The sequence below is a fragment of the Neoarius graeffei genome, chromosome 26 (genome assembly GCF_027579695.1).
Source record: "Neoarius graeffei isolate fNeoGra1 chromosome 26, fNeoGra1.pri, whole genome shotgun sequence".
Taxonomy (NCBI): Eukaryota; Metazoa; Chordata; class Actinopteri; order Siluriformes; family Ariidae; genus Neoarius; species Neoarius graeffei.
In genome coordinates this window covers 52,689,978-52,712,236 of record NC_083594.1, presented here as the reverse complement: position 1 = coordinate 52,712,236, position 22,259 = coordinate 52,689,978, and the positions used below count along the sequence as shown (strand labels likewise).

At 42.8% G+C, this 22,259-nt stretch overlaps 2 protein-coding genes across 2 annotated transcripts in view; both read right to left on the bottom strand.

The window, feature by feature from the left end:
* Positions 1-14,041: 14,041 nt before the first annotated feature.
* setmar (SET domain and mariner transposase fusion gene) lies at positions 14,042-19,428 on the bottom strand. The gene is made up of 2 exons (XM_060910606.1): positions 19,209-19,428; positions 14,042-18,749 (listed from the first exon to the last, which is right to left on the bottom strand). The coding sequence occupies exons 1-2, from the start codon at positions 19,305-19,307 to the stop codon at positions 17,994-17,996; spliced, it is 855 nt and encodes a 284-aa protein (XP_060766589.1). The 5' UTR covers positions 19,308-19,428; the 3' UTR covers positions 14,042-17,993.
* Positions 19,429-22,133: 2,705 nt separating this feature from the next.
* brk1 (BRICK1 subunit of SCAR/WAVE actin nucleating complex) overlaps positions 22,134-22,259 on the bottom strand; it is a 4,298-nt gene continuing 4,172 nt past the window's right edge. The window contains exon 3 of the mRNA XM_060909926.1: positions 22,134-22,259. This exon is cut by the window's right edge and continues 726 nt beyond it. The gene's annotated coding sequence lies outside the window, so the exon portion shown is untranslated.

The following is a 22,259-nucleotide window of genomic DNA, read 5'->3' as shown; positions in this document are numbered from 1 at the left end:
TATGCAGTTTGGAACACAGCTCAGTGGAGAGTATGGCACAGAGGTCTTCAGCAGGAATCACAATCCCACTGAAAAGAATGGAGAACCTGGGAAGTTCTGACTTTTTATGTCTCTTCACATAAAACCAAATGGAACGTAAAAGGAAAATTAGATCCTGAAGCTCCTCCATTGTTGGTCCTCTTGTTAGGGTTCACTGTTCGCAAGGAAGCTGATGTCACATCCTCCAGAACGGTCATATTCCTCTCATGGGGACCATTTGAAAGGCAAATAGATCTGAATTTAAATTCATCACCATTTGTGGTCCTGTGCTGCTTTCTTTTTTTTTTTAAATGAGGCGCTGATGAAACATTTGCTTAATTCAAGCATGTCAGGGGAAGAACCATGACCACAACATCAGTTAGCCCTGTTCATCGATTGAAACAAAGTTGTTTTGTGAGTAGCATCCCTGGTCTACCGGACACTTATGCCGCTTTTCCACTACAAACGGGGCTGAGCCGTGCCGTGCTGAGTCGGGCTGAGCGGGGCTGTTGGAGTTGCATTTCGACTACAACCGCGCTGAACCGTGCTGACTAGAAGTGGGTGGACACATTGGGTGGAGTTAGCGAAAGTGGGTGGACGTCAGGTGATGTCGTTAAGCAGCGCAAACAGTGACATCAGTGATCTTTTAAGCGGTAGTCTCACGACCCGAATAGTAAACAATAAACATGAAGTCGTTAGTGTTGCTGGTTTTGGTGCTGTGGCTTGTTGTCACCGACAACGCCAACAGATACTGGCAAGAGCGTATAGATGAGGCGAGGCGCATAAGGCTTCAGAAATTCTCGTAATTCGTAATTATTCTCCTTCCGGGTTTGCAGTGTTTACAGATCCCAGCGTGCTCGCGGGGCGTGTGTGGGCATGTGAGGACACTCCTCCTCACCAATCAGTGCACAGGGGAGTACCCGGAGGAAACCCACGCGGACACGGGGAGAACATGCAAACTCCACACAGAAAGGCCCTCGTCGGCCACGGGGCTCGAACCTGGACCTTCTTGCTGTGAGGCGACAGCCCCCAGCCTCACTCGGCTCGCTTTGGCTCGCTTCAGCCCTACTCCAAAACGGTGCGAGTTTTAGAGGCTAAGCAGGGCTGAAGCGAGCCGAGTCGTGCTGTTTTTTGGTAGTCGAAACGCGAGCTGTGTCGGGCTGAAGTGAGCTGAAGCGAGCTGAAAAAGGGTAGTGGAAAAGGGCCATTATTGGAGAAATTGATCTAAAAGACGGGCTGCACGGTGGTGTAGTGGTTAGCGCTGTCGCCTCACAGCAAGAAGGTCCGGGTTCGAGCCCCGTGGCCGGCGAGGGCCTTTCTGTGCGGAGTTTGCATGTTCTCCCCGTGTCCGCGTGGGTTTCCTCCGGGTGCTCCGGTTTCCCCCACAGTCCAAAGACATGCAGGTTAGGTTAACTGGTGACTCTAAATTGAGCGTAGGTGTGAATGTGAGTGTGAATGGTTGTCTGTGTCTATGTGTCAGCCCTGTGATGACCTGGCGACTTGTCCAGGGTGTACCCCGCCTTTCGCCCGTAGTCAGCTGGGATAGGATCCAGCTCGCCTGCGACCCTGTAGAACAGGATAAAGCGGCTAGAGATAATGACATGAGATGAGATCTAAAAGACACTAAACTGACAAAATAAATTGTGGATATGAATAACATAAACTGGTTCATCGTTAATACTGGCAATGGCTTTCTGAAATACAGTATCATCATGTCAGAGGAAGCCATGGCTTAATAGTTAAAGAAGCAGCTTTGGGACCAAAAGGTTGCTGGTTCGATTCCCTGGACCAGCAGGAATAGCCGAAGTACTCTCGAGCAAAGCACCTAACCCCCGACTGCCCTCCAGGACTGCTCTGGGTATGCTGTACGTCGAATCTGGATAAGAGCGTCTGCTAAAATGCCTGTTATGTAACGTCATGCTATTTGAGAAGGATCCTTCTGAATATTCATGTCTTATAGATTCTGCAGGATATCATGAGTGAGGGTCACTGTTCGAAGAAATAAACACGAGATATGAAGCCAAGTGATCTGAATATGCATTTTCTTCAGAAAAGTGCCAACATTTCACACTTTAAAAATTCAGAGATGTTGTTTCGCTCTTTCTTTTTAGCAGGATGTCTGATTGTCCGTCTCAGTTAATCTGCATGATATAGAATATCTAGTCTTATGATACTGTACATCCAGGACACTTTTTTTTCGATGGAATAAAAACGTATTCTAGTCCCTTCTAGCAGGTTTCATTCATTTGATTTGATAGCATGCAATATTGGTAGCCTAGCATATTGCTTATCCTATGTGTATTACGCCACTGTACCCAATGGAGAATGAGCGTTGAATATGGTTTACGATATTGCATCCTGCAAGATATCATGAGTGAGTGTACATTGATTAACGGAAACAAACAGAAAAATTCACAAGTGTTTGCTAGTATTTAAATGCTTTCACAATTTAGTTCCTAAATATTTGAGCGATTATTTCACTAGGAACTCAAACATTTATAGTTATAACGCTCGACGTAAATCTGACCTGCATTTACCAAAACCTAAGCTTACTCTCGGTAAACGAACTTTTAGATATTCAGGTTCAATACTTTTTAATTCACTGCTAGCAAATATTCAATCATCTCTAAATCAATTTAAAAGGCTCATCAGGTCATCTCATCTCATTATCTCTAGCCGCTTTATCCTTCTACAGGGTCGCAGGCGAGCTGGAGCCTATCCCAGCTGACTACGGGCGAAAGGCGGGGTACACCCTGGACAAGTCGCCAGGTCATCACAGGGCTGACACATAGACACAGACAACCATTCACACTCACATTCACACCTACGCTCAATTTAGAGTCACCAGTTAACCTAACCTGCATGTCTTTGGACTGTGGGGGAAACCGGAGCACCCGGAGGAAACCCACGCGGACACGGGGAGAACATGCAAGCTCCGCACAGAAAGGCCCTCGCCGGCCCCAGGGCTCGAACCCAGGACCTTCTTGCTGTGAGGCGACAGTGCTAACCACTACACCACCGTGCCGCCGCTCATCAGGTCATATTTTTCAAAATCTTATATTATAATTATATTTTTGTTAGTTTCATATCTTCTTTCTTATAATTTTCATTGCATTTTTTTTCCTCTTAAGACCATAATGGTAGTTTTAATTAAATTTTAGATTAATCATATTAATGAGATTATTCAAGATTATTGTAAGGTATTTTTGAAATTGCAGATTAAAAGTTTTGCAGGGCCCCTACGGATACTAGCTGTGCTGAATGGGCCACCCTGTTGAAATATAGTGTCTTGCAAAAGTATTCATCCCCCTTGGTGTTTGTCCTGTTTTGTTGCATTACAAGCTGGATTTTAGGGGGGTGAGCACCATTTGATTTACATAGCATGCCTACAAGTTTAAAGGTGCAAATTGTTGTTTTAAGAACTAAAAGCTCAAGCACTGCTGCAATGAGAAAGCGCTCTTTGAAAAAAAAAAAGACAATTCTCTTCAGATTTGTGAAAAGAGTGAGCTCTTTTGGTTTGTTCCTCAAACTCCTGTTTATGTGGATCATGGAGAAGAGGATCAATCCCACACAGCACAGCAGGGTGAATGGCGCTTTTGTGAGTTCAGGCAGCAGAATGAAGAGACTAGATACAGGAACTGTACCTCCATTGTTGATGGTATTCTGCAGGGAACGAACAACTCAATGGGTGGGTGGAATCGGTGAACTTGCCTGTCTTAGGTTTCATTTTCAAGGACAAACCCGCTTTGATCCCAAGTCCATCTTGCTGGGTTTTTTTTGTTTGTTTGTTCGTTTGTTTTTTCTTGCTCCAGTGGTGCAGGATGATAAGAAATCACCAGCTCTGCTCAGGGCTTCCACCTTTCAAGCATGTCTGAGGGAGAACAATAACCTAAATTCAGCTACTTCATAGATTTGTATTCATTAGAATATTACATGTAAAAAAAACACCTTGATAATTTATCTGTTTTATATTTGTATATATCCAGATGATTATATGCTGAACATACTGGAACGATGGACCTCTTAGAATAGTACACCTATTCATTTTTTTCTGACTGATGAATTTGCATGCATTAAACTCACCCGAACAACAAAAAGGCAAATTAAACATCATTAAACTCACCCAAAATCTCCATATTTAACATCAGCAAAAAAAAAAACAGTATCTATGCATATAAATGCACACCTACTCGCTTTCCCTGGTCCTGCACGACCCCATTTGCATATTGAAGCATTAAAGCTCTTATATTTTATGATGCAATCACACCTGTCTGTCAGATGTTCAAGGCCAGTACCAGTGAAATAGCAAAAAGAAGTCGATTCCTCCTATTTCTTAAAAGAACATTACAAAATTGCTGCAGGGTCAAATTTCACACTATTAAAAAACCCCCACATTTGATAAGTTTCAGCGTGAGATTAAACAGGATGTACTTTGAAATTTCAGCTGTTGTTTTATTTAAAGAGCATTCAGTTACAGCACAAACCGTATTTCGGCCAAATATCAAGTGAATTTTTCACAGTTATCCCAGTCATATCAGAGTAATCGAGGATAAACATGAAATATCATGGTTTAACTGTGTTCTGGGATCAGGCAACACAAATTCAGCCTGATTTTGACCTGAATATGAACATTGGGAATGACAAACTGGCCTTGTAGTGGGACATAATCAAAAAACAGCGAAGTGGCGTTTGGGATGCCAAACAACAACCTCATCTCATCTCATTATCTCTAGCCGCTTTATCCTTCTACAGGGTCGCAGGCGAGCTGGAGCCTATCCCAGCTGACTACGGGCGAAAGGCGGGGTACACCCTGGACAAGTCGCCAGGTCATCACAGGGCTGACACATAGACACAGACAACCATTCACACTCACATTCACACCTACGCTCAATTTAGAGTCACCAGTTAACCTAACCTGCATGTCTTTGGACTGTGGGGGAAACCGGAGCACCCGGAGGAAACCCACGCGGACACGGGGAGAACATGCAAACTCCGCACAGAAAGGCCCTCGCCGGCCCCGGGGCTCGAACCCGGACCTTCTTGCTGTGAGGCGACAGCGCTAACCACTACACCACCGTGCCACCCCAAACAACAACAACAACAACCTGACCAATTTTTTAAATATTTTTCACCAAGTTTGACAAATCCAAAGACACGTTCCTTGACGTTCCTTCTCTCCACTGTCAGAAATAGGGGTAGTCGGAGTCCATTTCTGTACCCTATGGTACAGTCTACACTAATATATCCCTTAGGGCTCATTATTGGACCTCAAGGTAACCATGTGTACGTTTTTAGGGCCAAAAAGGTCCATATATGTTCCTAAACAGTATATAAAGGGTACAAATAAGTATTTCAGAGAGTTCTGCTCCAGTGACAAGTCATTGTATCCCTAAAGGTACAATAATATACTTTTATTTTCTAAGGATGGAGCCATGATTGACAGTTTCTTGACCCTCCTCCATAACACTACGCAAGGATGATTGGTTGGTGTCAAACAAGGCGTCTTGCCAGTCTCCTGACTAAGACACGGCAAGAATTTATGGCACTATGATTGCCTGACCGGACATGGTGACCATTGTGTGTAGTCTGATCCTCCTGATCTCCAGAGTCCAGGACATTTTGGTGATTTCCTTGCAGTTGTTGTTCTGGATTCTCGATATACATGATTATGTACGAGACGATCGAGGTGTGAGGCTGGATCTGTGTCGCCTGATTCATCATTGTGCATCTACAATGTATTGATTGTTCATACTTCAGTCCTCAGATGGAGGTGAGTGTGTTCTGCCCTACACCACAAAGATGTACCTCACTAAAAATAAAAGATAATTATACAGCGATAATGGCTTTGGTTGTCCCTGGGGAAACGTTCTTATTACAGCAGCATTAGTAGTTTTGCTCTAATTATCCACTGGGGCTCGGGTTCAGACTGCTCTTCAGATTCATGCCTTGATGACTGATGAGCCTTTGGTTAGATTCTTTTTCAGGGAAATGGATCTGAAAAGCAAAATGGATAAAAGCCTTCAAACCATAAATGCCAGAGAGTGGAGGTGGGGTGTTGGAGCAATCGGAATCATTACAGTGTAAACGGTTTTCATGAAGTCACTGCAGTCCAGGACGACATGAAGAGATGTTGTGTGTATGTGTGAGAGTGAGGGAGCCATGAGCATCTGATTACTTGCAGTGCAGTAAATCCCACCGCATCATATCTTGGGGAGGAAACGTGACGTGTTTGAAACATATTTCTCCTTAAATGGATGCGATCGAGCTGAAAATTACGGCCTGGAGAACCTTGTGCATGCTGCAGAAGCAAGACTGTGTAGTGATGTAGGAGTTCAACCTCTATTTTAGCATTTTGGTTTGAGCTTCAGAGGCCCACTTGGGCTGATCTTTTACTAAAACAGCTCTTGAAACCCCGGTGTGGGAATCTATACAGTATCTCCCACTCGCTGATGTGGTAACTATGGAAACGTGTTACTGTGGTATTCTCCTAAGTTCTGAGGAAGGTTCAGAGCTCAGACAAGAGATGATGGAGAAGCACAGAAACATGGAGGAAAGATCATATAACTCTGAGCTCATGTAGAAGATCCCATCAATATCCATATTTTACACACACAATATATATAAAAAACGGCAGAGTAACTATATAATAAATTAGCATTGTAATCAAATACTAATATATTATTCTGCTTGAACAGACAATGTGTTCTCATCAGATACAAATACAAGGTGCACAAATCGACAAAGTGCTCCAGTATGAAACAAAACACACTGGACGTTTATACAGGTTCATTTGTCCAAGCAAATATGAATCTTGTAGGACAAAGAAAGACCATGTTCATGAACGTCTCTCTGGATTGCATTTACAACATTCATTCCTTCATCCTTAGTAACTGCCTGGTCAGGGTTGTAGTGGTTTAAATTAGACTCCTAATTAGTTTATATTCTCATCTCATTATCTCTAGCCGCTTTATCCTTCTACAGGGTCGCAGGCAAGCTGGATCCTATCCCAGCTGACTACGGGCGAAAGGCGGGGTACACCCTGGACAAGTCGCCAGGTCATCACAGGGCCGACACATAGACACAGACAACCATTCACACTCACATTCACACCTACGCTCAATTTAGAGTCACCAGTTAACCTAACCTGCATGTCTTTGGACTGTGGGAGAAACCGGAGCACCCGGAGGAAACCCACGCGGACACGGGGAGAACATGCAAACTCCGCACAGAAAGGCCCTCGCCGGCCACGGGGCTCGAACCCGGACCTTCTTGCTGTGAGGCGACAGCGCTAACCACTACACCACCGTGCCACCCTAGTTTATATTCTATGAAAAAGAACTCAGAACTCTATTGGAAAACGTTTACTCCAAAAGTCACTTCCATTTGGCGGATGGTCTCCTTTCAATAACGGGTTTCACGTGGCTCCTCAGGATATTGTTGTAACCAAACATGGATTGATACTTTTCCAGAATTTTATCCCAGGCTTGTTTTGATCACTCCTTGATCTTTTTTATGCTGTTTGTTTCAGGATGGTTTCAAATGCTGCGTGTGGCCTCCAACATGGAGTGTTCCAGCTCAGAAAATCTTCTACATCCCACCTTCTATCCCATATTCATACAAACTCAGACTTATAAAGACAGAAACTGTTAGGATTTAAAGCCTCAGTCTAAGCTGTTTAAAAAACTGGAATGAAAGACGTGTTTGGTTAGTGCAGTTTATTTTGAACGGGGATGTGATAATTCACTGTTAATAGTACTGAACATTGCATGGAAGCATTGAGAAAATTGCAGAAAACGAATGAACATCTCAGTGACCAAACCATCATCCTGTATATCGCGATTTTAGATATATTCAGAAACTCAAAAGGCTGCTTGCAAACCTTAAATTACGCTCTTATTTCTTGTTCTTACTTTTCATTATGAGCACCGCCATGTTGATGTGACGTCATCTCTCAAAACCTCTGACTTTTCCCATGTCGGAATTACAACCTGGAGAGCCGTTCAAACAAATCTTTCCTACTAAGAAGAAGTAAACATTCCAGTTACCACTTTTTATTTTTGTCAATAATTTACAAACGATATGGATTTTAACCCCGTGTCAGTACTATAGGTTCTAACACGACAAAATGTCCCATCATGTCGCAGATTAACATGATACGATAAAGCAGAGACGAGGAGAGCAGGCCCAGCTGAGTGTCCAGCACCTCAGGTGTAGCTGTAGGTGCTGTTCCCCTGAGCCAGGCAGCCTTCATTAACTCTCCATGACATGCTGTGTAATCTCAACACAACGATCAGCAGCCGTGACCGAGAAGAGAGTAAACGGAGAGAGACAAGCGTACGGAGAGCAAGAAGTGTGGAGGGTTTGACGCACGAAAGCAGCGCTAAATGCTAAAGTAGCTTGACATTGATGGAACAAAGGGGTTCTTATGAGCTCTCATTCCTGTTGAGCAATATTTTAAAGAGACTAAATCAAGACTATAAAAGGCCATGGTCACAAATTAATGCTTTAAGTTTGTAGCTCAAAAGATCAACTTTCATGATGATGATGGTTCACGGTTGGTCTTTGCACTTCATCAACACATGAGCAGCAATTTCTCAAAGAAAGTCAAGCCTGCTAATCTCACTAACAAATGCAGTGGCAAAACAGACACTCATTAAAAACACCGATGGATCCACTAAGCGTTTTTTGCAAAAACTCGTAAAACTAGTCAGAAGGTACTAGGATCTGGTGATGGTCTGTCTGAAAGTGAATTCAAAGGTCTCATGCTAACCAGTGACTAGCATAAGCGTCATGGTGGGTGGCCACTTCATGGGGATTAGACTGAATAGGACAGAATGAGCCTGGTGTCTCTCTAGAGGTCAATATGCATCTGTGGAGCGTGTCGCACAAGTTCATCCCGAGATTTGAAACGAGAGTACATCAAAAAGTGACCCGCTTTGTAATTTTGCCATCAATACATTCCTTAATCTGTAATGTGTCCTTGACCAAAAGATTATACTGCCAAACCACTGATGCATAGGATTCTTGATGTGATGATTATGCAAATAATTGGACACAAAAGAATGCAAATGATGACCTTCGTCAACAATTCACATTCTATGGGGGCGTCATGGCTCAGGTGGATAAGGCGCCATACCATAAATCCGGGGACCTGTGTTCGATTCCGACCTGAGGTCATGTCCCGATCCCTCCCCGTCTCTCTCTCTCCCCCACTCATTTCCTGTCTCTACACTGTCCTATCCAATAAAGGTGAAAAAAGCCCAAAAAATATCTTAAAAAAAAAAAAAATCACATTCTATTAGAAGATACCAGTTGAATTTTTCTTAAGATGTCTGTCAGCAAAAATGCTTTTTCGGGGGCAGCCATGGCCTGAAGGTCAGAGAAGCAGCCTTGGGCCCAAAGGGTCGCTGGTTTGATCCCCAGGACCAGCAAGAAAAATGTGAGGGGAGTTGAGTGAACGATCAGCTCTTTCCCCTCCCTCTGTATTATGGCTGAGGTGCCCTTGAGAAAGGCACCTTAGCAGCCCACTGCTCTGGGTACGTGTGACCAAATAAAGGCTTGTTCTTCTTCTAAAATGGCAAACACTGAATACAATCTGCTACAGAAACACAAACATGTCATGTACTGACCAATAATTAACCCTTGGTAGCAAAATATTATTTACTGAGTACCAAAAAGATTGTCATAGCGGCCCACGCCGACACTAAAAGTTTAAAAGTTAAACGCTCTGTCAATCAAACTGAGTAATTCAGGAGCAATAAAACAGAAACACAGTAATATACTGAGACGTAGATCTACTGATTACGACTGGATATCACGTGGCGTCAATAAAAAGGGATACATCCAGCATGGAAATAAAATCAGACTCATCTTAAAATAACGTTAGCCAGTTCTGGTGACAAGCTGATCGAGACCCAGTGGATGGGATCTGGTGTGGACACGATGACATCTGGTTTCTCATCAGAGATGTAACCCACTTCCGACATAACAGGCTGCCCGTTTCTATTTCTGCTGCTGTCGCTCTGCCGTTCCACTCACTGCTCCCCTCACACGTCTTACCGATCTGATCTGCCTGATGGCTTTGAAGCCTTTCTTCACTCACACTCTGCTCCTCTTGATTAGACTTGATTTGATTGTGGAAGGCCTTGATTAGGAGACGGCAGAATCTACATGGCGTTCACGACGGCTGGAAGCGTCAACGTTGGAGGACGCAAAAAGGCGTCGAGTGCCACGATCAGCAAACATGAAAGGGACCTTCACTGGGTTAAAATGTTCAAATAACCAAAATGAATATTAATAAATACGTCATAAGGACACCATGTTACAGTCCGACACAGTATTTGGAAATGCTGCAACCTGGTGAAAACTGGCAATTTATAAAGGGGCAGTATATAATTTTTAGAGCCCTCTGGTGCTTGTGAGGCGAACAATTGCCATGAGCGCCCCGCTTCCCCAACTGACCACGCCCCTTCTGTTGAAATTAAAACCTTATGAGTTGTTGAATAAAATGAGCAGGACAGAGCCATGCAGCACTGATTACAGCTGCAGAGCTCGTTTCAGGGCCAGAAAAAAATTGCAACAGACACCACAAAACAAAACAAAACCAATGTATGCCAGCCACTGCATGAGAATAATAAAATCTCACACATTTATGAAGGCTTCTTTGAAACTATATGATTATTATAAATCAAGAAGCACTTTGAGAAATTACAAACTGAACCTTTAATGTCTAAAAACACCTCAAAATTCAATAAAATGAAAAACCTCAACAATTACGCTGACCTAAATATCACCCCAATACAAAACTGTTTTATCAAAATCGAAAAATAAGAGAACAAACAGAGAAAAGAAAAAAGTAATGCCCTTTCAACATTTGCACCAGTTTAAAGCAGGTCAGCCCAACGAAAGAGCGAGTTCAACGCTCATGACATATTGTCCCATATACTGTAGATATGCAGCCACTTCTGCTTTAAATAAATTCACTGCACGCAGTGTAGTGCATGAGGCTTATGGGCCGCTCTGCCTAAATAAACCACTGGCCCCGTTTCTTAAAAGAAACTGGGTCTGAATTTAAAAAAAAAAATCAGTAATAATAAATAAGTAACCCCAACAGACATCATTTGGGATGTTTGTTTTGAAACAGCGGGACTCAGTTGACCTGTTTATAAAGCAGCAGTTGACTTGTGGGAGAATCTCGAAAAAGACTCATGGTCTCTCTGGCCAGTTTGACGTAAACTACTTACGATGTTTTTGTGAAGTTACGTTTATTATAGCACATCTAATTAAAGGAACAGTTTAGTGAAAATATATTTGACACAGTCCTACCCCCCCAAGTCAAAATTCAGGCAGCGAGGTCAGTGTTTGAACTGGAGCTCCAAGGCCAACATTGTTCACATGGAATATCAGCTTATAGCCAGCAGGTGAAATCACCTTTACCATTTTTAACACATTTAGTATCTCGGTATTTGACACTTATCTATAAAAAAACACTTATTTTAATCGTAATATTACGATTTATACACAATACCCTCACATTAAAATGTGTAATTGTTGATGTGGTGAACTCCGTAAGAACATGTTTCTTTAACATTTGTGGAAAGCGTCTCCAGCATCGATGCTTATTAACCTTCAAAGGTAAATTTCGAACTTTTAAGTTTCCCAACATCTTCAGGATGTCTGTGTTATTTTGGTGACATGACGAGCTGCATTCTGATTAAATTCAAGAGAGATGCTGGTGAGGGAATGACTGTTTATAGCTGCTGTAATGTGAGAGAAGAAGAACTAACTTGTTTTATTGGCATTAATTGTAACTATCCCATCCTTTCCACCTCTGGACATTGTCATCTCCTTGGGGGACATCTCCAGGTCTCCCTCACCCAGTGCGAAGAACCTCAGGGTCGTGTCCAACAACAAACTCTCCTCCTCAGTGAACATTGCTGCAGTGACCCGGACGTGTAGATTCCTCATCTACAGCGTCCAAAGGATCCGCCCTTTTCTTACCACCTACTCTATTCACCTCCTGATCCAAGCGCTGATCTTCTCCCGCTTGGACTACTGCAACCCTCTCCTTGCTGGCCTTCCAGCTTCTGCCATCAGACCCCTGCAGCTCATCCAGAAAGCTGCAGCTCGCCTGGTCTACAACCTCCCTCGTTCTTCCCATGTCACCCCTCTGCTTGCCGACCTGCACTGGCTACCTATCACAGCTCGCATCAAATGTAAGACGTTAGTGCTAGCTTACCAGGCTCTCAATGGGTCAGGGCTAGCATACCGCCAGAGTCTGATTTGCCCCTAAACTCCTCTACTACTGGTCGCCTGGCCCCACCCACTCAAGACTGCTGTCTGTCCTGTCCCCGTCGGTGGAATGACCTTCCCATTGAGGTCAGAGCTGCCGACTCCCTGAGCACCTTCAAGCACAGACTGAAGATTCACCTCTTCAGGCTGCACCTCTCCCCTTCTTCCCTGCCCACTGTGTGACTGCGTTTTGGTCAAGACCAACCTAGGCTGTGTACTGTCTAGCCTGGGGTTAACCGTTTTGAGTTCTCCATTTAGTTGTACTTTTTATAAAACACACACAGATATATTATATATATATATATATATATATATATATATATATATATATATATATATATATATATATATATATGGGTCTGTCTCAGAAACTGGGTACTGTGGGGGTGCCCCACTAAATATACAAATATACTCAAACCATATGGTTTTGAATGGTGATGTTGGTTTTAATTTGAAATAAAATGATGAAAGAAATAATACAGATAAAACTAAATCTTTGGTGTGAATACTCTATTCAGAATTTGGCAAAAATTCTGCAAATTTGTGGAAAGATGGCGGCTTGATCTGGGACATGATAAATGGTTGACTACATCGCGTTCCCTTAAAAAAGGTTGTAGTCCACTGAAAAGTCTACAGTTATCACTGATTGTATTTTAAGTTGTAACTTTACACACCTAAGGATTGGTGCGCTCACAGAATAATCATAACCGTAATAAAACATCATGCAAAATAGTTCATCACCGTTGTAACTCCATTTTCCGCAAAACCAATACGATGGTGTGTTTTTGATCCAAACGGAAAGCCTCAGGGTCAAGGTCACTACCTCACCAAAAGTAGTAACTTTTCAAAATCACTATGCCATATAAAAATTTAGTTATAAATCTGCAATTTTGTTTTTTAAAACGAAAGCTGAAAGTTTGGTATAGAATATGTTTCTTACAGAATATGTTATGATGTATGAATTTCTGAGCTATAAAATGAGTTGTGGTCTATTTTTTACCGTAGCGTGTTATTTGTGTGCGGGGAAGGACACACATTAACAATTTGCATGTGTAGAATGGAATTTTCCACTCCAGCAGTTAGAAGTTGATCGTGCTTCCATTTGCGGTCTCTCTGTTACGCGAGTGATCTGTTCGGACGTTATCGCTGAAAAGGTGAGTTTTGACAGTTTGATTTTGTTTTAGTCTTGCAGTATAAGGCAATAGAATGTTTCTTTCTTTTTCATCTTACTTTCATATTTCGTAGTGTTTGCGTATTTTTGGCCAATATTTTGCAACCATGGTCAATTTAGATCGAACTTTTGATAGAATCTACGGCCAGTCATTTTGCCCCGCCCCCGCCTCGCGCTCCGTCCGGTGCGGTAGTGATGTCCCGTTGCTCACTCGCCGCAGCAGAGACCCGCGCGACCTTCAGCCGGTACAGTCGCTGTTCTTTTACCACCGCCGTTATTCTCATCTTTCCGGTGTGTTCTTGATTTTTCCATTGTGTCCTATTTTGCTGTATCAAATACCCAAAATGTATCATATTATTCATATTTAAGCGAATAATCAATTCGGTCATCATAACTTGGCATTTTTAACCCAAGCAATCAAAAAGAGGAAATTTATTCAATATTTTCACTCATCGGTGAAGGAGGGGCTTTAATTCTTCATGATGAAGTTATTTTATATGGAAATCAATTTTACAAAAGCATTTGAATTGTAATAAAAAAAATTCCAAAGTGGAGGCCAGATAAAGCAAGATACTATCTTTATTCTTATTAAACATGACAAAAGAAACATTGAGTGTTAGGCAAATGCAAAAAAAAAAAAAGTAAAATTAGAAAATTTATTTTTTGACCATAATGTCCCAAATGAGAGAGCAGTTTCTGAGACGGACCCGTATATGAGAGAGAGTTGGTTTGTTTCCTTGGCTGTTTGAGTATTGCTACTTCAACAGAATATTACACTTGGTATTGCTGTCAACTTGTTCAGCTGGCACTAGAACTTTAGTGTCTAGAAGTTCAGCGCTTTGTGTACCTGACTTTTGTACTCGTTGTACGTCACTCTGGAAAAGAGCGTCTGCTAAATGCAATGTAATGTAATTAGAAACGGATAAAAAAAAAAAAAAAGTTTTGATGTCCTGTTCTTTAATTAACATGCAAAGATCATCCAATAATTGAACGTCTGAAGCTGAACATTCCTGCACTCGACTTTACCTTTTGCTTCTGTTTTTCAGTGAAAATCCAGAAGCAAGTTCAGCATGTAGACTGCACTGCATCTGCACACTTCCCTTTAAGGCACCTTCCAACATGCTGATGTATGAGATTCTATCTTGTGAAATGGAATCTTAAGACTGTTCAGGTCATGACCCTCATGCCGAGACCCTAGCCTGCTCCCTGACAGACAGGACGCATCAAGCCTCATAAGTCACTTTGGCTAAAATCGAATTGTGACGATGCCAGCTCTGACTCTGAGGGCATCTGAAGGTCGCTCCATCAGCAGTGCAGGATTTCTGCTTTCACCGGCCAACGATTGCTCTGAAACACTGCCCACACTTGCCGTCCAATCGATATCGCACGTTCTGTTGCCATAGAGACTTGGGAGACTTGCTTACTCACTCAGTGGAATGAGTCATGAGACAGAAGTCAAATTTCAGATGGTCGATCACAGGCAAGTCAGTTTCACGGTTCCTCATGCACTGAAGAGGAACCACCACTGATAATCCACACTAAAAGCAGCTTTCTTGGGTGCATTGTAACCTGTCAGGAAGTTACAGAACAGCAGTGAAACAAAAAAAAAAACTATTTTCACAACAATTCAGACCGGAGCTGCAGCTCATGACCCTGCAGCCACACTGAACTAAATCCTTTATGAAAATCACTTTTGGGAGACTGAAAGGCCCTCACGGGCTGGGCTCAGACCATGCACTCATTTTCTAAGGAAGCGGTTTAACAGACAGCAGAGAAGAAGAGAAGCACGGTTAATAAACACTGCTTATAATGGCGTTAACAAAAGCTTCTGGGGAAAAACGCGTTCATAAAACTCCAATCACAGCAACCACAGAGGAAGAGAAAAGATCTTGGTGACAAATCACAGTTGGACAGCTTTAAAAAATGACAGGCCTAATGCAGGCACTCATGAGCGAATATGTGCAGAATAAACCAAAACAGTCGAATCAATCCAGAAGTTATGGCACCCCTGATTCATACAGGGCTATATGATCATCACAATCAAGATGATCTCATAACGATGTCTAACCAGGGTGCTGATATCCTCTAATTTACCTGATACAAAGGAAGAGTCTCTCTGCTCCACTCGATTCAAGGAATAATCTGGCAAAAAAAAAAAAAAAAAAATCCTCCTTTACATCAAATTAACCAATACATGACTGGTGTTGAATTTAAACTCCAAAAAGTCATGGAGGTCTGTCCAAGCCAAAACGTTTTGTGTAATCCTCTGCCTCGAACCAAACCCAGATCTTTCTGATCTGCGGTTTAGGACGTAGAGAAAAAACCCTTCGCTGTAGCTGAATATTGTGATGTTACAGAAGCGAGGCGACCATCTTGGACAACCCAAAAGAGGATGGGTTGCCTTTTGAGTCTTGGTTCTTCCTCGTGTCGCCTCTGACTTGCTCATGAGGGATTTAAATCTACGTCCAGATTTCTGCAACTGCTTTGTGACAGTGTATATTGCTTGCTAAAAGTGAAGAAAATATGAATAAAATCAAATTCAACAACCAGAACTTAAATCTCTTAAACGTAATCCTGACCCGTCGCTGTTAGGTTACAGAATTGTTTATTGAAAAGTGAGATTGAGAGATCTTCAAATGGGATTTGAAACATTTACACATCCAAACACAAGAAGATTTGGGCAGAACTGGGTTTGCATGACAGACCTCTGTAAATTCTTGCTCTATTAAACTCATCTCTCGAGTGCTGATCTAAAGAAATAAAGACTGCAAACATGTTTTGGCTGACTGACATTTGGAGTAACGGGGAAATTATAGTCATTTATTTTATCCGAGGACTTTAGGATTAACTTGTGGATCCAGATTAAATCACATGCTTCAGAATAATTCACTGAATAATGAGTTGAGCGTTGAAATGGTTAACCTGCGAGAGGAGTTAAATCTGGGAGAAAACGCTGCAGAGTTGTGATTAACATACTGGACGTTACCGTGGATTATTTACCCTCCACATGCACACAGAGCGGATCAGCTCTCACGCCGACATGCCTCGTGTTCTGGTCTCGTTTCTGGAGCCCTGCTCTGCATCTCGGGTCTCTGGGCTAATTAACCCAGATGAGAATATTAATATCGCTGTTGAGATGAAAGCGGGTCCTTGGCGAGAAGTGGGGCAGAGACGTGGAGGAGAGACAGGAGACGGGATTTAAGAATGACGACTCTGAAGTGGGTCGCTCTGGCCCCCTCCTTCGTGTGGCGCTGGGGAGAGAGTGCTGTTACTATATCCAAACACCCAGAGGCTCTTTTTAATTGCTTATTTCCCCTGAGCTTTGGCTCCGATGGAAAGTTCTGTTAAAGGGGAAGGCGATGGTTCTGAAACTTGCTCAAAAGATGGATGTAGACAGTCAGGAAGGAAACCTGGACCGGTGTTTACGACACAGAACATAAGCGGAATGGAATAAGTGGTTCAAGAAAGTAGACAAGCGAGTTAGCCAGTTACACTGAGGGATAAACTTTACGTACTGTGTCTAACCAGATTCAGCTCAGTGACGTCACACACACAAGGACACGATGTGATGGACTGATCTCAAATCACAAACAAAACTTCACCATGGAGCTCAATACTATAATGTTACTGAGGTGGCCATTTTGAAGTAGAAGATTTTTTTGTCTTGTTGAGAATTGCTATTTGGTATCACATGGAATTATTGGATTTATGACCTTCTGAGTTGTAAAAAAGCTCCAACTGTTAAAATACCAGAATGTTCTGAATTTACTGAAATCAAAATTACCAGTTTGGGAACTCAGAATTTCCTGAAATCTAAACTACTCGTGCGGAAAGAAGTTGGGAATTCAAAATTGTCTCAATCTTAAACTGCCAATTTGGAGACTCCGAATTTTTCCAAAAGCTAAGTAAGCAATCTGGGAACAAGTTTGGAATTCAGAATTTTCCCAAAAGCTAAATTACCACTTGGGAATTTTCTGAAATTGCTACCTTTACAGTGCAAGTTCATGTTTTATATCAACATGACTAATGACCACAGAATAGTCGCAGCTCCGACAATTAAAGCCATTAACGAGTGTAATGTCAGGATTTAATACAGTGCACGTCGATGAAACGTTCCTTATCATTTTCTATGACTGACCAAATAATAAATCTGACGGATGTCCACACAGTCACGGGGAGAACACGAGACCATCCATACAGACAGTGCGCTGAGCTTCGGCTCGAACCAGGGACTGTGAGGTGTCAGCGCGACCCCCTGTACCACCATCAGGAAAGGATAATTGTGTGCATTTCTATAGAAACATCAATTTTCCGTGTCTTGGAACAGAGGCAGCTCCAAGTACCGACTCTCTGAGCTGTCATTTCATAATTACTGTCTCTTTAAGACGTGCTGTCAGGAAACAGATAATGCTGCAATACTGTATGTGTGTGTGTACGTCACGACGACCCACGTGGTGTTAATGTCGCATTATAAACTCGAAATAAGCTTCAGAATCATTTCTCGGCTGTATTCTCAGTGCAGGACTGAAATGTCTAAAGGCAAAAAGCCAATGCAGTTCTGCGCACCACAGAGACACACTTTCCTCTGGAGATCTCCTGGACCAGAAACGTCAGTTCTCTGTGCGCGTCCTCCTGAGTAATCGAAGGTGAGTTCCTCGCCCGACTCGATGTCCCGGCTGGAGAACAGGGCCAGTCTGGGCACCACTGAGTGCACGCGCACAGGCACCATGGTCAAGTTTGGCCAACACGAGTGGTTCAGAAAGCGGCCCACGTTGCCCACGGCGACCGGGTCCACAAACGTCACACCTACCCTCTGCGAACCACCGTGCTCCTGCACGGCAATGATGTAATTCATATCCTCAGGACTCTGGGACAGTTGCCTCTGCTGTGCCTCCTCAAACCCGATCACTTCCCCAGCGTACTCGCACACAAAACTGCCACGTTTGATGGATTCCAGGGTCACGACCCCCCAGCCACGGTTCTCGGTTCGGAAAACACAGAGGCGGGTTTGCAGGCCGTTCTGGACAACGCGGGACTGGCAGGACTCTCCACACGCACACAGCGCGTTACATTCAAACACGGGTTGGCTGTAAGAGGCACCCGACTCCTCTCGCTGCTCCAGGAAACCTCCCTCGGTGTACGCCAGGCCAAAACGCAGGCACGGGCAGCTGGGCTGCACGCAGGATGGCGAGCAACACGAGCAGCCTGGCAGGGTCACTTCACTCGGGTCAACATCACAGCCCACGCCCTGAACGTTCTCTGGAGCATACTGAAGTGCACACACAAACACACCGTTAAAAATAAGTGCAAGATAAAATTAACAAACAAGAAGTTATAATATTTATGACTGTTATCCAGAAGGAAGCAGAAAATAACCATCATCTGAAAACATTCGAGTCGTTCTGCCTACTACTTTCAGTGTCAGTGACAACAACGGGGTGATTTTAACATGTTTATGGATTTAAATTAGACACCACAGCATCGGAAGTACGGGTGCTTAAACTTTTTTTTTTTTAAATACAAATCATACACAAGTGGAAATAAATAGTCAGAAAAGGAAAACACTGTCTTGGGGTCTGAGTCCGAGTCTATGCCGCCATCTAGTGGTCATAACGAGAAAGTGTAGCAGAGAGAAAGCTCAAACACAGGAAGACATGCAAAATGAAATCAAATAAAAACTCGTGAAGTTAAAAAACATATTTAACACACAAATAAGACAAGAATATACCTGGAAGTTGGGCAAACTGTCTTCACTCACGTCTCTTTCAATACAAACAGGGACATTTTCAAGACCCTTGCTGATGTCCCCTCCGAATAAACTAATCATGATTTTACACAAACATTAAACTCTTTAAATGAACCTTTCCATCTATACTAACCCGAATCCTGGCTCTAAAACATTTCAGTCACAATAATTAGCAAAATAATAATAAACTTCAGAAATTAAAGCGACTCACAACAGCAATAAGCACCGGAAACCGGAAGTGACATTTACACTCAACTCAAATAATATAATTCAAACGTAAAGTCCCTATGCGGGTGAGTTAAAAAACAAACACGTGTATTATTGAACACCATCATCATCTTTTATTCTTTTTGTTGACTCGCTGGGGCAGACAGAAACATGTGGCAATGTTTGAGACACAATCATTGAATCTGTAATCGTTGATTACGCGCTATATGCATACACTATACCCTTTCTGTATGTTCAAAACCACACCCTCTCCACAAGTTTATCAATCAATTTATCTTTTGTTCTTTCATTTTTGTCTTCACATATGAACTCGGAGTGTCGAATATCCAGTGTACTTCTGAAATAAGATTGTTCATAACCTTACATCATCAACAAATCCTTGAATTGGAAGCACGCTGTTTGACAAAAACAATCTACAATGGTGTAGGGTGGTGCTTATTTTCCTCAAACAGCATGTCCTAAAAAGTGTCCTCTTATTCCAGGATCAGACAACACAACTTCAGCCCGATGACACCATTTGGACTTGCAACACCAATCACTTATACAGGAAGAAAGAAAGCAGAACTTTATTCATCACACACCTGTGAAGTTTCCTCTCTGCATTTAATCCATCTGATGCAGTGAACACACGTGAGCAATGAACACACACACACACCCAGAGCAGTGGGCAGCCATGCTAACAGCGCCCAGGGAGCAGTTGGGAGTTCGGTGCCTCGCTCAAGGGCACCTCAGCCCAAGGCCGTCCCGTATTAACCTAACCACGTCTTTGGACTGTGGGGGAAAACGGAGCACCCGAAGGAAACCCACGCAGACACGAGGAGAACATGCAAACTCCACACAGAAAGGCCCTCGCCGGCCGCTGGGTTTGAACTCAGAACCTTCTTGCTGTGAGGCGACCGTGCCACCCCACAGGGACAGAGCAGGCTATACTTCCTTAGGAGGCTGCAGTCTAACATCTGCAAGAAACTCCTGTGGATGTTCTATCAGTCTGTGGTCGCCAGTGTCCTGTTTTACACCGTGGTGTGCTGGGGGGGGGGGGGGGGGGGCAGCACATCCAAGGAGGACACATCCAGGCTGGACAAACTGATCATGTGGGCCGGCATGAAGCTGGACTCTGGTGACGGTGGCAGAGGACTATGGCCAAAATACTGAACATCATAGACGATGCCAGTCACCCTCTGCACACCGTCATCAGCAACCAGAGGAGCCTGTTCAGTGACAGAATGCTTCTTCCCAAGTGCAGGACGAACAGACTCAAAAACTCCTTTGTCCCTCACGCCATCAGACTGTACAACTCCTCTCTGGGGGGGAGGAGGGGTAACAGGAGGACGGGAAGGAGCAGTAGCCTAGCCTGACAAACAATACTGGACAATGTGCAATATAATGTGCAATATCTCTCCTGCTGGCCCCTTCCTCTCTTCCCCATATCTTATTCTTTTTATATTTGTATATGTAAATACTTAATTTAATTTATCTATAAGTTTTTTCCTCTATTTCCTATTCTCTGTTTATCCAGTAATGATGCTGCTGGAATCTTAATTTCCCTGAGGGAACCCTCCCAAAGGGATCAATAAAGTTCTATCTAATCTAATCTACCATTTTGTTGGTTGACAAATTTCCAGCATCAGACCCAAATATGAACACCAGGAATGACGAACAGGTCTTGTCATGCGATATTGGCGAAGAACAGTGATGTTGCACGTTGGTAGACGAAAAGTTTACCATGTCAGAATTCTTCATGTGTTCTCACCGAGCTTGATGACTACTGTGACGTGTTCCTTGACGTTCCTTCTGGTGACATAACTGACAGTTTCTTGACCCGCCTCCCCGCTGACGTGCAAGGATGTGAACAACAATTGGTTGGGGTCAAACTTGTAGTGTTGCCAGCCTCCCGATCAAGACAGGGCAAGAATTTATGACACTAATCTGATCATCAGAGACAAAAATACTGGATTGTAGAGTTTGATCCGAGCATTATACCACAGCAATATGCCAAATGACTAATTTTTTTAATTAATGAAACACTTATTTTTAATCCATTTATAGTTACATTGAATGATGTGAATTGATTGTAAGTTGATGTAAAGTTAGTTCTTTCACCAACCTCACTTTTCCACTCTTTCAGGAAAAAAACCTGCAGCTTGTCATGTGACGGAGAAACCGCTGAAGATGTCCGCAAACTTAGAGGTGCAACTTTACCTCTAAACCTTAGCACTGACACTGGAGACTTCTTCCATAAATTATGAATAAAACATCTAACGAAGTTTCACCAGATCAATTTCTTTGCAAAATAACATTTAAGTCAAGCACCTGCTGTGTAAATCCCTCTGACTGAGCTGTTACTATCAAAAATGATAACCAGAGAACGAGTGTGTTAATATAAACCTGTGACTTGCAGCTGCACGACGATCAGAGCTGCTGTTTGGTCAGAAGATATGAAATCAGAATCATGAAATCAATAGGCCACATGGTGGTATAAAGCATCATAAACCTTGACATCTCAGAAGGATAACTATTTGAATTGCTGAATCAAGGACATTTTCCTCTTCTTTCTGATTCATGTTCAAGTTCATTTGTTTGACATTAATCTGCTGCACAAGTCACATCAAAATAAAATAAAACAGGAAAAAAAAACATGAATAAATATGTTCAGATGACAAAAATTCACACAAAAAACAGTTATGTAATGTCATTTTATTTTTTTTAAACCACAGTACATCAAAGTATGAGCATTAAAACAAAATCAGCTGTCGAGGCCGCAGTCACGTCTGACGATCTAAATTGGCACTTGAGTCTCTCCTCCAG